Source organism: Pagrus major, chromosome 3 (assembly GCF_040436345.1).
Source record: "Pagrus major chromosome 3, Pma_NU_1.0".
NCBI lineage: Eukaryota > Metazoa > Chordata > Actinopteri > Spariformes > Sparidae > Pagrus > Pagrus major.
Window position 1 is genome coordinate 15,203,657 of NC_133217.1, and position 14,311 is coordinate 15,217,967.

The following is a 14,311-nucleotide window of genomic DNA, read 5'->3' on the forward strand; positions in this document are numbered from 1 at the left end:
GATTCTGCTGCCAGAGTCACACAGCAGATGCAGTGAGAGACCTTCGCAGGACCTTGAGGGGACAAGAGTTATTAGCATAAAGGAACATACTGGGGCAACTGTGCAAGGATGTGTTATCACTTTATTTTTGTGGTCCGCTGTTGACTGTGACAATCCTAAAGCAATGATTTAAAAGTGAATCAGACAAACAGACAATTTTAATTGGTATTTCCCTTTTGAATATCAGCATTCTATAACTACACTGCGTAATTCTATAACTATTACATCTGCATAAATACACCCACTATCAGACTGGTAGTGGGTGTATAACAGGGATAATTTTGCATGCTGTCAGCCATCAGGGTTATTAAATAATGAATAGAATGGAAGTTTTCTCAACAAATTATAATAAAATTGAGGCAGAACAATTATGAAAATAAACTATATAGTCCTCACCTGTGGATTTCCTCCTTGTCAATTGTTATGTGACTCAACAAAAAGGGTACATTAGCAATGATTTCCAGCCGGGTCAAAAAATGTGGCTTTTGGCTAAATCTATTGAAATTTGATTTCCAATAATAAAGGAGAGCAAATGTTGAAAAAAGGAAATGTACTCAAAGCCTAAAAGCACAGAAATAGACTCAGGCTCCCACGAAGTTTGCAAAAACGTGCATCAAAATGTGTCACAGTGGAAAAACTAAATGTCCTGCTGCAGTTATTAGTATTTCCCACTATATCAACATATACAATAACTTTATTTGGAGGATCAGCACTCATTATGTGTCCCTAAAAGCAGAAGCCCTTGAGTTAGGTGACATGTAGCTCTGTGAAACGCCACGTCTGGCATTTTGAAACTCCGAAGAACAGACAAACACAGAGCCCCTGAAGGCAGCATATCAGCTGGAGCAATCAGTATCCTAGCAACCACAGACGCGAGCTGCTCTGCGTCGTCCAGCTGGATGTTTACCACTCTAAAGTTTTTTTTAGCTTTAAAAGTGTGCTTTTTAGCTTTTAAGATGGACGTGACACTCGAGGCACAAAAAAGGCCGCTGGCTACATTGTCCTCATTCAGTTACATTCCACCACGACGGAAGGAACCAAAAGAAATATCAATCTTCAACAAAGACTCAAGGGTGAGCTGTCGGAGTTAGCAGTTAGCGTAGAACTTTGTTGCCACGCATGCTAAGCTAATGCCACCGCTAATAAAACTAGACAGTTAGCTAAGTAGCTCATGGGACATATTTGAATTCATCATGGTACTGTGACAAAATCACAACAGAGAGCAAGTTTGAGTCTCCACATACTGCTGGCAATATTTGGAAAGGTGCTGAAGTCACAGAATTAAGCTAAAGCTAAACATAGCTGCCTTATTTATGAAAGAAATGTAGCTTAGATACAAATGTGTCACTAGAATACAGGCACCAGGCAGGCTATATGCTACAGGCTAGAGAATATTGTCACTGATTAACAACTTTGTTCACTTCCATTAAGATAATGATTTGCAAATGTTTTCCCTTCACAGCAAACCCAATTGTAAGTCAAGTTAGTCATCAATAAACCTGAGTGATGAAAGGTCTGGGAGCAATGATAAATCTTAACACAACACAAACGGAACCTTTGATATTCCTCTTAATACCATTTGAGGGTTTCTCTTAAACTGCTAATTGAAATACCACTGGTGACTGAGTGCTGTTTGTTTTGCTGTAACTCGAACCAATTTTAAGAAGAGATTGCTTTGATTGTTGGCTTTGGTTCCACCTCTACCTGCAGGCACCTTGCCTAAAGTGGAACAAAATGACCCCCCTCTGTTTGAGCACAGGCTTTGAATGATAAACACCTGTTTGTTGCCTCTCCATCGGCAGGTCCCAGAGGTCTCCATGTATGACCAAGTGTTCCACCAGGCCGAGGGTTATGATATGAGACTGCACCGAGATGACAGAAAACACCATAAAGGAAGAGGATTAGAAATATACGAAGAGGTAATGAACATAATTTATTGACTGTTTGAGTTCTCAAACATCTCATCTAAAACTCTTTTAGCTGCTGATGAGCTCAAACTTGAGTTATACAAATCTGGATTAGGGTATAATATTTATTTAGATGTTTTATTGAAGCAAGTATATGAAAATATACTATTCACCAAAATAGTGAAAATGAATTGATCCCCTTTTTTGCTGTGGACCACGTAGAACACCGTCATTTTGAGAGCCACTGCACTAAACAAACCTGGCTATTCATTAGTTAAAGCCCTTGAGCTGCTTTAAATGTACAGTTTCTCCCTTGTAGGACAGTTGCGTGCAGAGCAGATCCTCTTGTCACATGTTGGCTAATGTGACCAAAGGGCCAAACTTGTTTGAAGACATTGTGTATCTTTAAATCAATTACAGAAATTATAGGCTCGTCATATTAACACATCTAAATGTGACTAATTTCTTAAATTAATCCGACATATTGATTTTCATGGACACAGACATGCTTCAAATCATTCCTTCCTTTTGAGTTCACTCACTATTGAATTGCTATGCTATCAGGGATGACTTTCATAATATATTACCCGCTGGCGGTAACAGGCTGAAAAGGACTGCATTATTTTTATCACTTTTTCTGTAGTCAAGTCAGGAACAATGTCCCAGTACTTATCTTCATTATTGAATTAATTTTTTATTCAATAAAATGTAAAAAAAGGTGGGGAAAATGCTCATCACAATTTCCCAGAGCCCAAATTGACCTCTCCAAATTGCTTCTTTTGTCCCACCAACAGTCCAAAACCCAAAGACTCCTTATTTACTCATAAATGACAAAGAAAAGCAGCAAATCCTGACATGTTAGGTCCCATATTGTAGAAAGTAAGATGCCCATGTATTTTCTTTTTTATTACAAAGTAGGTCAAGGTGCTGTGTGAATAATGTGAAAGTATCAAAATGCTCAATCCATGAAGAAATGCACACAGCCCGGATGCAGAAACTGTGCCTGTTAACGGGCTGTCGGTACTTGTGTAAAACTGAGATGTCACAACTATATACTATACTATACGAGAACATGGTGGGCGGTGCCTGCTCAGGCCTGTGAGAGCTGACCAATCAGAGTTACCATTGCTGGTTCCCTTGACAAAAAGTCTATGGGAGTTCTCAATTGGATTTTGGATTACACAACTTTATGATATTTACATGTTTTGTTTAGGAATATAATCTTCACAGATGAACACCATTTTTATGAATTTTGAAGCCTAAATTAAATTGCCAGAATTGAAAAGTTAATGTTACATTATAAACTAATTACATCGCGGTTGCATGACTTCAACGTCACCACCATTTTACTACATTATACTATACACACTTTACTTTAAATTGATCAAATCTACAATTTGTAAAGTTAGAGTTTGAATAGCTTTCAAAAATACAAGTATGAACCTTAAAATGAATAATAATATGGTACCAGCAAATGTTTGACATTATCCTTGAAAAATCTCTCAAACATTTAATTTCTTTCGACTGACTAATTGATTAATTAACTAATCATTGCAGCTCTTGTTCCATTCTTAGAAGTGAGGTCATGTTGGGGTCATCTGTTGGCGAAAGGTTAATTTACATGTTGAGTGCACATGACGACAAGCACAAGTAAACATTACACAGCTGTTATTCAGTGAGATGTGAAGCAAAACTAATGTAATGAGTAAATGAACTAATTCATTACAGTTATTTGCTTCTCTTGCACTCATGACATCAGTGGACATTGCCTTAAAGCACTGACCACCTACACACTTGGCACTCAGACCAGTGTACATTATAAACATTACAGCTTTTCTCATCTAATAACACCTTCTCCTGCCTGGTGTTTCCTCAACACACAACTTCCAAGCTCTAGATGATTTTGGCAGTAAGGCTTTTGGAGTGTTTCATAAATGTAAATGTCAGTGTATTATGAGAATTAATTCCAAAAGAGCATACATTTCAAACTGTTCCATATTTATATGCTGTTAACATCTTTTTTATCCATGCGGTGGCTGACGTATATCTCCCAAGTTTTATGCCATTTGTTTATGGCTCATTTTGAAGCCACTTCGTCTCCACAGAGCAATTATTCATGTCAAGAAAAGTAGCTCGCAGTGAGTTTCTGGGTCACTGAAAGCAGAGAGGGTGGTGAACAAAGCAGCCACACACGCTGCTGAGCTTGTAATTACTGCTAGCTGAGCGTTCGGCTGACAGCTCTCGCCGAATTAGGACGTCTCTGTTGGGGGAATTCACATTTGAATATGAATTTAAAAGTTTTTATTGTATAAGTGTTGAGACGGTAATGGCAATGTGTTGTTTTTTGTTCATTTCCACTAAAGCTTATGCAAATATAAACCCGCCAGTGAATCTGCCACAGCCAGGAGCAGGTACCGTCTGTTCTGCAGATAGTCAGTCTGACCTCCCTGAAGTCAAAAATCTGTTGAAAGAGCTCACGCTGACACACACTGCTGCCTAAGGTAACACATTTTGTAGCAACACAGTTTTCCTAATAAAACATCATGGTGTGTAGCTAATGGTTTCATTAGCAGGTACTGGCAATAAACAGACATCATGAAACTTAAGGCAGAGACGGAGTAACAATCATCTCTTCACCTCAGTGCTGACAGAGTGCTTCAACTGCAGTGATTATGGCTTTACAAAATCACATGTTGCCAGTGTATTATGTATTTTACCACAGCAATGCATCAGAAAAGTTCAGTGCAAGCACAGAATACAGCACCTGAAGCTCGATAATGCCCAATGTGAATATTTTCTGTACATTAATTGTTTTTTCGTGCTTTTATGTGCCGCTAACGCCACACTTCCCTATGTGCACGTACGCACATGGACACTCCTCCACAACGTCTTGCTACTACACAATGTTTTCATTGTGCACGTACATGTAAAGTGAACTGGAAAATGAATAAGCTAAATGCAAGCTGTATCAATGGAGGACCAAAGTTGCCAAAATAAAAAATAAATACAAAAATAAATTACTCAATAAATGAATTAAAATGCCATTAAATGCACAAAAATAATATAAAAGACATGTAGACATGGATTTAAAAAAATGTGACACCTTTGTATCAGTTCCCCATATTATTTACTTTACCGTTACTTTGCATTTGTATTTATTTTACTTGTTTTTAAATGTTTTTATTTATGTCTTTATTTCATTAGCGTTTGCATTTTACGCCTATTGATTTCTCCCAAACAATGCATTTCTGCTTCATTATGCTAACAAGGGTGCTGCCATTCAAGGTGTGTCATAAATAAGTACATAAATAAATAAATACATTTAAAATTAATACATTAATTAATAAAATTGGAAAGTTTCATGCTGTGTAGAAATTAATTGATCGGCCATATTGGTCAGAAATAATAAAAATGCTTTTTCACAGCAGAGAAGAGAAAACAAACCACCCCAGAGCTGACACACCTTACTGTTATAATAATTAATCATTTTTGGTATTAATCCTGAATCTCTCTGCCTTGTTGTCCTCCTCGACCTCAGGAAAAGTCCCGAGCTGTTCCTGTGCGCTCCTCTTCAGAGTACGGTCATCGTCCTGTTCCCATCTCGTACCAACCAGGCCGGCAGTACGCTCGCGTGGCTTGCACAAAAGCAGAATTTTTCATGAAAAACGGGATCATCTGGAATGTGGCTGAAGGATACGGATCAGTGGCCCCTGTTTGAAAGCCTGAAGCATCACAGCATGAGATCCAAGTGTTTGTTCTCGCTGTGGAAGCATTTACTAATAAACCAGTGTTGTAGGGTAGATTTGTAGCTTATTTGATAGGTTCATAGTTAACATAAAAACACATATCACATATAGTTGTATTGTATGCTGGTGATTAGCAATTCAAATAGTTATTTTCAGTATATATTTCATGTCAAAACGACTTTGAAGACAGTGAGATTTTCTAAGAAGCTCAAGTTTTCTCGTTTGAGGCTGAAGTCGCTCCATCAGTATGAGTGTCATTTACAGGTTCTGCTGGTGCAGACAGTCGATAAATCACAAAATGTCTTCCAGTTATTGTAGCTCAATATTGCGCTTAATGTCAAAGATTGGGGTGTTGGTGCTCAGACTTCAGTGTAATGGCTGTTTTTATGATGAGACTGAATGTCCTGGATGACAGGCACAATGTGATTTCTTACTCTGAGAGGATTTCTCCATTACGGATGCCACTTACTCCTGAAAGATGGGCTAATTTTGGATTCATTCACACAAACTAAAGAAGTTAAAAAGAATCGCTTCAACCAAACTTACAGTTAGCGCATTCATATCTATATTTACCACTATACCTTGCCTGTATTTGATCTCCTCTGTTTTCTCTCATGCACACTTGCTTTATGTAAACACAGCTCTGTTCGTGCATCACTAACCTCTCTGATTTACAAGTTTCTTGCATTATTTTTTTAGTTTAAATTCTGAACCCACACAGCTGAGAGCGACCTCCTACATAATAGGATGCTTTTGAGCACAGACATCTCTCATTCCTCTCATTTGCTTCAGCCTTTGTACTGTGGCAGAAATAGAATCTTTATTCTTAGCAATGATACAGTATTTGAATCTGTGTGCTGTTAGAAATGCAGTGTTTATAAAGGAGGATTAGAAGCTAATACATTAGGCTGTGTTTCCAAAGTAGAAAATAGATGAGTAAAATGAAAATGGTGAAATTGGTATTTGGCCAGAGAAGCCTTTAAAAACAGATTCATCCTCAGAGATTTCTGCTGTAAACGTACCTTATTGCATCATATTGCATTTGACCCAGGAAGCCTTTATTATCACTCAAGTATTGGCTGTACATATCATTTCTAAATATTCATATTAAAAGGACCAGTGTATAGGATTTAGTCCTTCTACAAGTGAGGTCGCAGATTGCAACCGAATGAACACCCCTCCCCCTCCCCTATGGAGGCTGCTAAAAATGAGAAAAACATTAAAGTCCTCTTTATAGTCGGTCAGTTAGTTTGTACATTCTGGGCAGCTGTGGAAGTATTCTCAAAGAAAAAACAAAGCTGATGTACTCGGATAAGGTATTTATAGTAATATTCATACTGGAAATACAATGTAGTGACGGTAACAGCTGGTATTTGTAAGCCAGAGGATATATTTGTAAATGTGATAGTTACACAGATACTAACATGCCATCATGTTATAGTTTCACATTCTGACACACTTAGTCCCCTTCTGGTGGAGTGTTAGATGAAAAGATGATCATATTTAGCCATTGAAGATAAAGCTACAGCCAGCAGTCAAATAGTTTAGCTTAGCATAAAGACTGGAAACGGAGGAAATGCTTATCCTGGCTCTGTCCAAAGCTAACAAAATCAGTGCCATTTCATTTGAAGGTTCCATTGATTTTAAACTTGGGCCCTATATTTACATGTGTTGGTGTGTAAATGGTTCATACTAACCAAAAGTTTCGGAATCGGTCCCATCGATTGCCTCAGCTGGCAGCCACAACACAGATGCAACGTAATCCTTTGGGACAACTCCAACTGTCAAAGTTATGTTCATCATTCCTGTAACCAGAATCACAAGTCTTGCTCAAGGAGAAGTCTCACTCCGAAATCTTGCGAGGAGGGGTAACCACTTCTTGCTGGCAGTTCCTTTGGATAAACTCCATACTCGTCTCTCCAACTCTGACTCACATTTCCACTGTCATCTTCCTGCAGCTACTCATCTCTCGCAAGACTTCACAGTGAGACTTCTCCTTGAGCAAGAATTGTTTCTGGTTACAAAAAGGATGTTATTATTTAACAAGAAGGTCTATCTCTGTGTGAATCGTTTCTTTAATGTAGACAGAAGCTTAGTGTAACAAACTCAGCCTGTCAGGGACAAAACTAGCACTTTTAATGGACCTAACTTTGACAGTTGCAATTGCCCCAAAGGATTATGGCTCAGCCAATGAAGCTGTGTCACAGCTGCCAGCTGGACTGGACTTATTCCAAAACCTTTGTTAAGTATGAATCATTTACACACCAGAACATGTAAATAGGGCCCAGGCTTTTACATGCTGGAATTCCCTTTAACTTGTTACAGCTAGTAAGTTTAATCTGTACACAATTCAAAAGCTATAAAGGGATAATAGGCCACTTTAGGCAAGATATTTTCCAGTCTTTGTGCTAAGCTCAGCTAACCGAGTGATGGCTGTAGATTTATATTTAACAGAGTGAAATAAGAGTGGTATTAATCTTCTCATCTAACTCTCCTACACATCACACGACTATATATACACTGGGGCTACTGTAAGATAGAGACCAGGATTACTAAAGCATTCACCATGTCTGATGACTACAATAAATCTGCCACATGAAAACCTGTATTGTCTCCAATCATTCAAACTAATGATCGTACAAGCCTTCAACTCAATTGTGAGCACATCCTGTCAGTGTTTATACTGTGACCAGCCTCTGGTGCACTTATGTTTACAGCACTAAAACAAACACACAAAGACAGATGAGGTCATTTTATATACAAATGTTTAATGAATAACAAAAAGATGGCAGTGAACATTTACACACATTGCTGATGGTCTGCTTCCAGATGAATTATAAAAAACAAACCTCTACTTTTCCTCTTGAATACTGTGCCTGAGTCCTCCTTCTCTTGGGTGGGACACAAACGCAGCTCTAAAGCTATAAATACAATTCACAGGTTTTGGCAAACTACCCATCACGCTAGCGATTTGTTGGCGTCGACTGCTCTATATGACAATAAACTATTGTAACATCCATTTAGAATAAAATGGAACAAACCGGCTCACGGTGCCAACCAGGCAGATAGAAAAAAGCTCGACAGGCAGCTCAGTTTGCTCAAGTGTAAGGCTCTGAAGCACTGCAACACTGGCATGGTTAATTAGCTCCACACCACTACTATTGTACAGACGGGTGACTGCAGTCCTTGAGAGCTGCACCAATTTAGTAAGACCTCTCTTTAGTCAGGCACTCCTTCAGACAGTGAAGAGACTCCTCAGAGTAAAGTCCTTGTTACACTTGATGTGAGTGTTGAAGGACTGTGGCGCGGCGCCTCGGCTCTCCTCTTCGTTTTGTTGTTAGGACAAAACTGGTTTTCCACAATTGTCTACTGCTGGCTTCTGGTAATGGGTTTTAGTTACGGAGCATGACGAATCACTTCTACGGCCACTTCTGTGTGTGTGATTGTGTTCTCAAGTCTTATTTGTTCATTAGTGTTGCATGCTCAAGGCATCACGGTCCCTTGTGACAGAGATCGGGTCATCTCTGTGTGGACAAAGTAGGTCTTCAGGTCTCCTTTGCCCTTCACATTGATGATGCCACGACATGAACACATGTACCCTAGTGTTGATAAAATACAACTCGTCTCCTCTGTTACCTGGACAGAAAAAAACAGGAGTAGAGTAAGAAGTTTACAGGCACGCTGGAAGTCATTCACCTGTAGTTTTGTAAGACATCTCACCTGTATTTTTCCCAGCACCCCAGTGGTCTCCATCCTGCTGGCCACGTTCACACTGTTTCCCCAAATGTCATACTGAGGTTTCTGGGCACCAATAACTCCTGCAATAACTGGCCCATGGTTTATCCCTAAAAAAAAACCCCAAAAAAACCCCCCACCAAATCACAAATCACATGGCTTTAACTTCAGCTCTTTGAATCGTATTATTGCTCATATTTGTGCTGTGAGGAAATGTTCTCACCGATTCTGAGCCTGAAGTCGTTGAAGGAGTGTTTGTTGATGACATCCAGCTTCCCCACAAGAGCAAAGGCAAACTCCACCATAGTGCCGATGTGCATGTACTGTCTGTCATGTTCCTGAGGGAAATGCAAGGTGGGAGGAAAAAAGTTAAAGGAGCTATCTGACACATGTTTATATATGTCATATTAAAAGCAATAACTTGGGGTGACTCTGATCACCATGATTAACAATCTCAATTTCATGCATTATTATTATTATTATTGCTTGTATCTTTCAGAATTTAAACTTGCATCTTGTTGCATCTTTAATCAAGTCCTCTCTCTGGCTTCACTGAAGAAAAAAAAAACTTTGGAGCTGTATATTTATAGCTTTGAATGCACTGAGAAGAACATTGTGTCTTTTCAGTTTTGTGCTGCAAATCAATACAATTTTCATGGTTGAGCAACCATAATAGACCCTGACAGACCTGTGAGGCTTTGGATCTCTTCACATGTTGAAGTGAAGTGACACAGCATTTAAAGATTTTGGAAGTTTGTGTATTCTTGTTATCATGTCCTGTCTGTCCTGCTCTTATTGGATTTGGACTCGAGCAAATAAGAGCGTGCTGCATTTCCTAAATTCATTACAACCTTTTTTCTTATGAAAAAAATTGTGTCTTAAAATATGGCAAATTAGGCAACAATCTCAGTCCTGTGTAACTTTACCAAGTTTTTTTAAAACCAGAGTTAGCATTAAAATAAATCTGCCTGTGAAAGCTGTCATTTCAGATTACAAAATGGATGAATGAGAAAACTGCTTCTGTGTAAAATCAAACACACATTGCTAAGGGTGTCACTTTGTGTTGGAAAGTGGTGGGGACGAGAGAGCTTGGATGAATAATCATTTCTTTAATGGTTTTCAACAAGTGCCGTTTTAGGCAATGTACTGGAAGGATCGTGTGAGGTCAGAGTAGATAATTAAAATTGCATAACAAGGTTACAAAAGGCTGTAATCAAGGCTACTACAGAGTCGATAATACCAAAATACTCAGCATAAAACGTTGACTGTCTATATGCATCACATCCACAGCTAGCACCATGTCATCTGAATAATGCTAATATCACATCTACTACAGAGCACCAGTGCATTTCAGTCAGCCCCTTGATAACCATGTGTATTCAACATTACTGGCCTAAATACTGACAAAAAAGAAACAACTAAAGGAATAGTGTCAACAATGTTAGCTGAAGACAATAAATCAACCCCACCCAGAAGTGGTAAACGTACACACATTTCTTACTCAAGTAGATGTACAGACATTGTGTAAAAAAGACTAGCAAGAAGTAGAAGTACTGATTCACCTTCAAGTACAGGCTCTGAAATGTAGTCAAGTGTCAAAGTAAAAAGTATCACTCTGAAGGAAATTTCTAATGGCCATTTCTGTGCAAGGCTAACTGAACCTCACATCATATTAATATAAATCCAAGATTATTAAATTTAAAGGTAGAATCGGTTGGTTTTGTCCCAAGCTGTTCTTGACCACACCAGAAAGATAGTTGATGGTTGAGTCTCATCCCCAGGATGTCAAATACTGACAGTTTGTGTTGGTAAAGCATCCTGAGCACAGCAAAACTAAACTAACAAGCCTGTTCTGAAAATGTAAGGAGTAGAAAGTACAGATAGTAGAAGTTGAAGTTGTACAAGCAGATACCTGAAAAATCTACTGAAGTACAGTAACGGAGTATTTGTACTTGGCTGCTTCCCACCTCTGACCTTCCCTCTAGATATTAAGCAGCATACTTTTATAACATTACATAATTAAGTTCACAAGAGTTCATGAGTCAAGTTCAACCAATCATGACTCATTCTGATCATAAGATGGAAATATCTATTTGTGATTGCCAGTTTCAACTACAGGTGCTGATGAAGAGCAACGCATTTTCAGAACACTTTTAACAATTATGCTTTTATAAAGCGAAGAGGGCAAAATTTCCTATTTCAAAAAGTGGTGGAGACATGTTCCCAGAGTCTCCAGTGGAAATGACACCTATGCCCATTGCTACAAAAATCACTGAGTTTAGACACTGATATTAAAGTTTTGAGTCGTGGGCTACAGTGTTAGGCATGAGGTGTAGGAACAGTAGCTAAAGGGAGTGAGGTTTAGCAAACGGTCAATTAAGCAGATTTTCTACCAATCGAGGCTGTTATTTTTTGAAACAATGTGCTGCCACATGTCTGAGTGACAATTGCTTTTGCTTCCGGGGATGTATTCAAACCACTGTAGTAATGAATCACTGATGCCTGAATGCTACGTGTGGCACATTTTACGACACAACCCACACAAATGTCCAAATGTATTTGGACAGAGATAAATACTTTGATACTGAAGCTTCATCCTGTTTTATTAACATTGATGAAAAATGACAAGTTGATTGAAAATGAGCTCAGGCTGCCAAAACTGCTCTGGCATTCTGAAATGAGGTGAGAAGACTCTTGTTTTTTGCCGGATTTTTGATTATCAGATATGAGCTCTAATAGTCAGTTTGTCACTTTGTGTCCAATGTGAAGGAGACATTAAACACTGTGTAGCTGTTCTGCTTGTGTGTGTGCAAGTGTGTGAAAAATAAGTGCATGTGTGTAAAAAGCGTGCCTGTGTGCACTCTGGTCCCAGTGTCACATTGAGTCCAGTAGCAGCCATGTAGGTGCTACCGATGGTCTTTATCTTCTCCACGCCGCTGAACTTCGGTTTGGACAGCAGCTGAGGACACATGAAGGATACAGAATGTAACATACACAGGAGCAGGAAATAACACCAGCTCTCTGCCAAGTACTGGCAATACTTTTGCTGCTATTTTAGAGCATAACCTTCCAGTGTGGCTGCTTCTCAAAAAATCAGTCGGACATTATTTTTTCACATCTTCAGACAGCAGGGATTATCAATGTGAGAGGAGTTTACCTCATCAAAGTCCGCTATGATCTCGTTGAGAAGACGGAGGCACTCCAGTCCTTCCTTATTGACATCAGACTCTGTATAAAATTCTTTGAAGTCTGGGATGGAGGCGAACATCACACACACTGACTCGTATGACTGATGATAAAGGTCCTGATAACAAGCAAAAAGAAGATATAACAGCTGGATGTGTTGTATTGATCAGGCACTGGGGAAGGAAAGTTAAAAAAGAAAAGAAATGGATGGTCTGTGGAGAGAAGATCTATGAGCTGAATACTGAATTCTGAACAATGACACTGACTCTTTAAATATATAAAATGAAACTTTAATCATCTCTGCGAGGGGTCAGCGCAACCGCAAAATAGTAACAGCATTCATCATAGGACAGAAAGAGCGGAAGACAGATGGAATAGTGGAGGAAATGAGGGTACCGAGTGTGAATGAAAACGTACAGCACTGGAACGAATTAAGGAGAAATACAGGAATGGAAAGTGTGTTAGGCAAGTAGGCTACATCAATTACAGCATGTGTGCAGGGACAACATGCAACAGCAGCAGAGCATGAAGAGTGAAATAAAATTATGCATTCAACATGTAGCAGTCGAGAAACAAAAGGATATGCTGACAAAAGACATGCTGACATTTATATTTAATTCATATACACACATTTGTTTCCTGCAGACAGTGGAGGGCAGCAATGAAACATAATATTCATAATCATATTTTATGTGTATTATCTGTTTCTACAGTAGCCCAGAAAGAACAAGCTAAACACTGACTATAGAGAAGGCCTTTTGCATTATTCACAGCCACCATAGGGAAGGGTGAGGCGAGGGGTGTTCAGTTGGTTGCAATCTGCAACCACACACTGCTCGATGCCACTAAATCCTACACACTGGACCTTTAAATGAGAAGGTCAATACCACAGCAGCCATTTAGCTTAGCTTAGCACCAACACGGAGAAACAGCTAACCTGGCTCTGTCCAAAGGTAACAAAATCTAACACAGTAATCATGTCACTGTTTTCCCTATGCTTGTTGAAGGCTTAGGTACACATGTTTGGCAGGGGATTTTCGTTCCTCCCCTAAGAAAATGTAACATTTCCAATTAAAAAACATGCAATTTAACATCATTTTAGACCATTATTTACCATATTTGTGTGCAAAAAGTTGAAAAAGCTAGAGCAGATAATAAATAAAATAAAATAATAAAATAAACACCCAAAAAGCTTCATGATAAAACTTCCTAAAGAAGTCCACTATGGACTTTCTAGAATCTCTGCTGGTTGTAACATCAGGGTGATGACAAAAATGCTCCTGATTCTTCCTAATCCGGTCTATATGCTCAGCTAAGTTAACCGGCTTCAGCTACTACGTACAATCAACAACAACAAGCATATTTTCTAAAATGTTGAACTTTTCCTTTAACATATAAATTTAAAGAACCCATAATATCCTCAATTACAGGTTCATAATTTTGTTTTGGGTGTCTACTACAGAATCTTTTCATGGTTCAATATTAAGAAAACAAATATTTTTTCTTACACTGTCCATTGCTGCAGCACCTCTATTCACCCTCTGTCTGAACGCTCCAATTTAGCTCCTGTCTCTTTGTAGTCCCCCTACTTAAAAGCCCAGTCTGCTCTGATTAGTCAGCTCTTACAGGCCTGAGCAGGCACTAACCAACGTGATTCTGCATCATCTCTGCCAGTGTTTTTGTAACCATAGCCATACT

General features: G+C 38.8%; 2 protein-coding genes across 2 annotated transcripts in view; one reads left to right on the forward strand and one right to left on the reverse strand.

The window, feature by feature from the left end:
- The first annotated feature begins 939 nt into the window (after window positions 1-939).
- cfap90 (cilia and flagella associated protein 90) lies at window positions 940-6,362 on the forward strand. The gene is made up of 3 exons (XM_073463584.1): window positions 940-1,112; window positions 1,842-1,958; window positions 5,485-6,362. Exons 1-3 carry the CDS (start codon window positions 996-998, stop codon window positions 5,662-5,664), a joined length of 414 nt encoding a protein of 137 aa, XP_073319685.1. The 5' UTR covers window positions 940-995; the 3' UTR covers window positions 5,665-6,362.
- Window positions 6,363-8,440: 2,078 nt separating this feature from the next.
- adcy2b (adenylate cyclase 2b (brain)) overlaps window positions 8,441-14,311 on the reverse strand; it is a 51,658-nt gene continuing 45,787 nt past the window's right edge. Inside the window, exons 21-25 of the mRNA XM_073463002.1 lie at window positions 12,585-12,731; window positions 12,279-12,386; window positions 9,651-9,765; window positions 9,413-9,537; window positions 8,441-9,328 (exon numbers count right to left, since the gene is read on the reverse strand). Of these exons, the coding sequence (XP_073319103.1) occupies window positions 9,176-9,328; window positions 9,413-9,537; window positions 9,651-9,765; window positions 12,279-12,386; window positions 12,585-12,731 (648 nt within the window). The 3' untranslated portion in view covers window positions 8,441-9,175. The remainder of the gene's footprint in view (window positions 9,329-9,412; window positions 9,538-9,650; window positions 9,766-12,278; window positions 12,387-12,584; window positions 12,732-14,311) is intronic.

Coding starts and splice junctions, on each gene's coding strand:
- cfap90 (XM_073463584.1), top strand. CDS start 996: ATGGACGTGACACTCGAGGCACAAAAAAGGCCGCTGGCTACATTGTCC. Junction 1,113..1,841: donor TCTTCAACAAAGACTCAAGG/GTGAGCTGTCGG, acceptor CTCCATCGGCAG/GTCCCAGAGGTCTCCATGTA. Junction 1,959..5,484: donor GATTAGAAATATACGAAGAG/GTAATGAACATA, acceptor CCTCGACCTCAG/GAAAAGTCCCGAGCTGTTCC.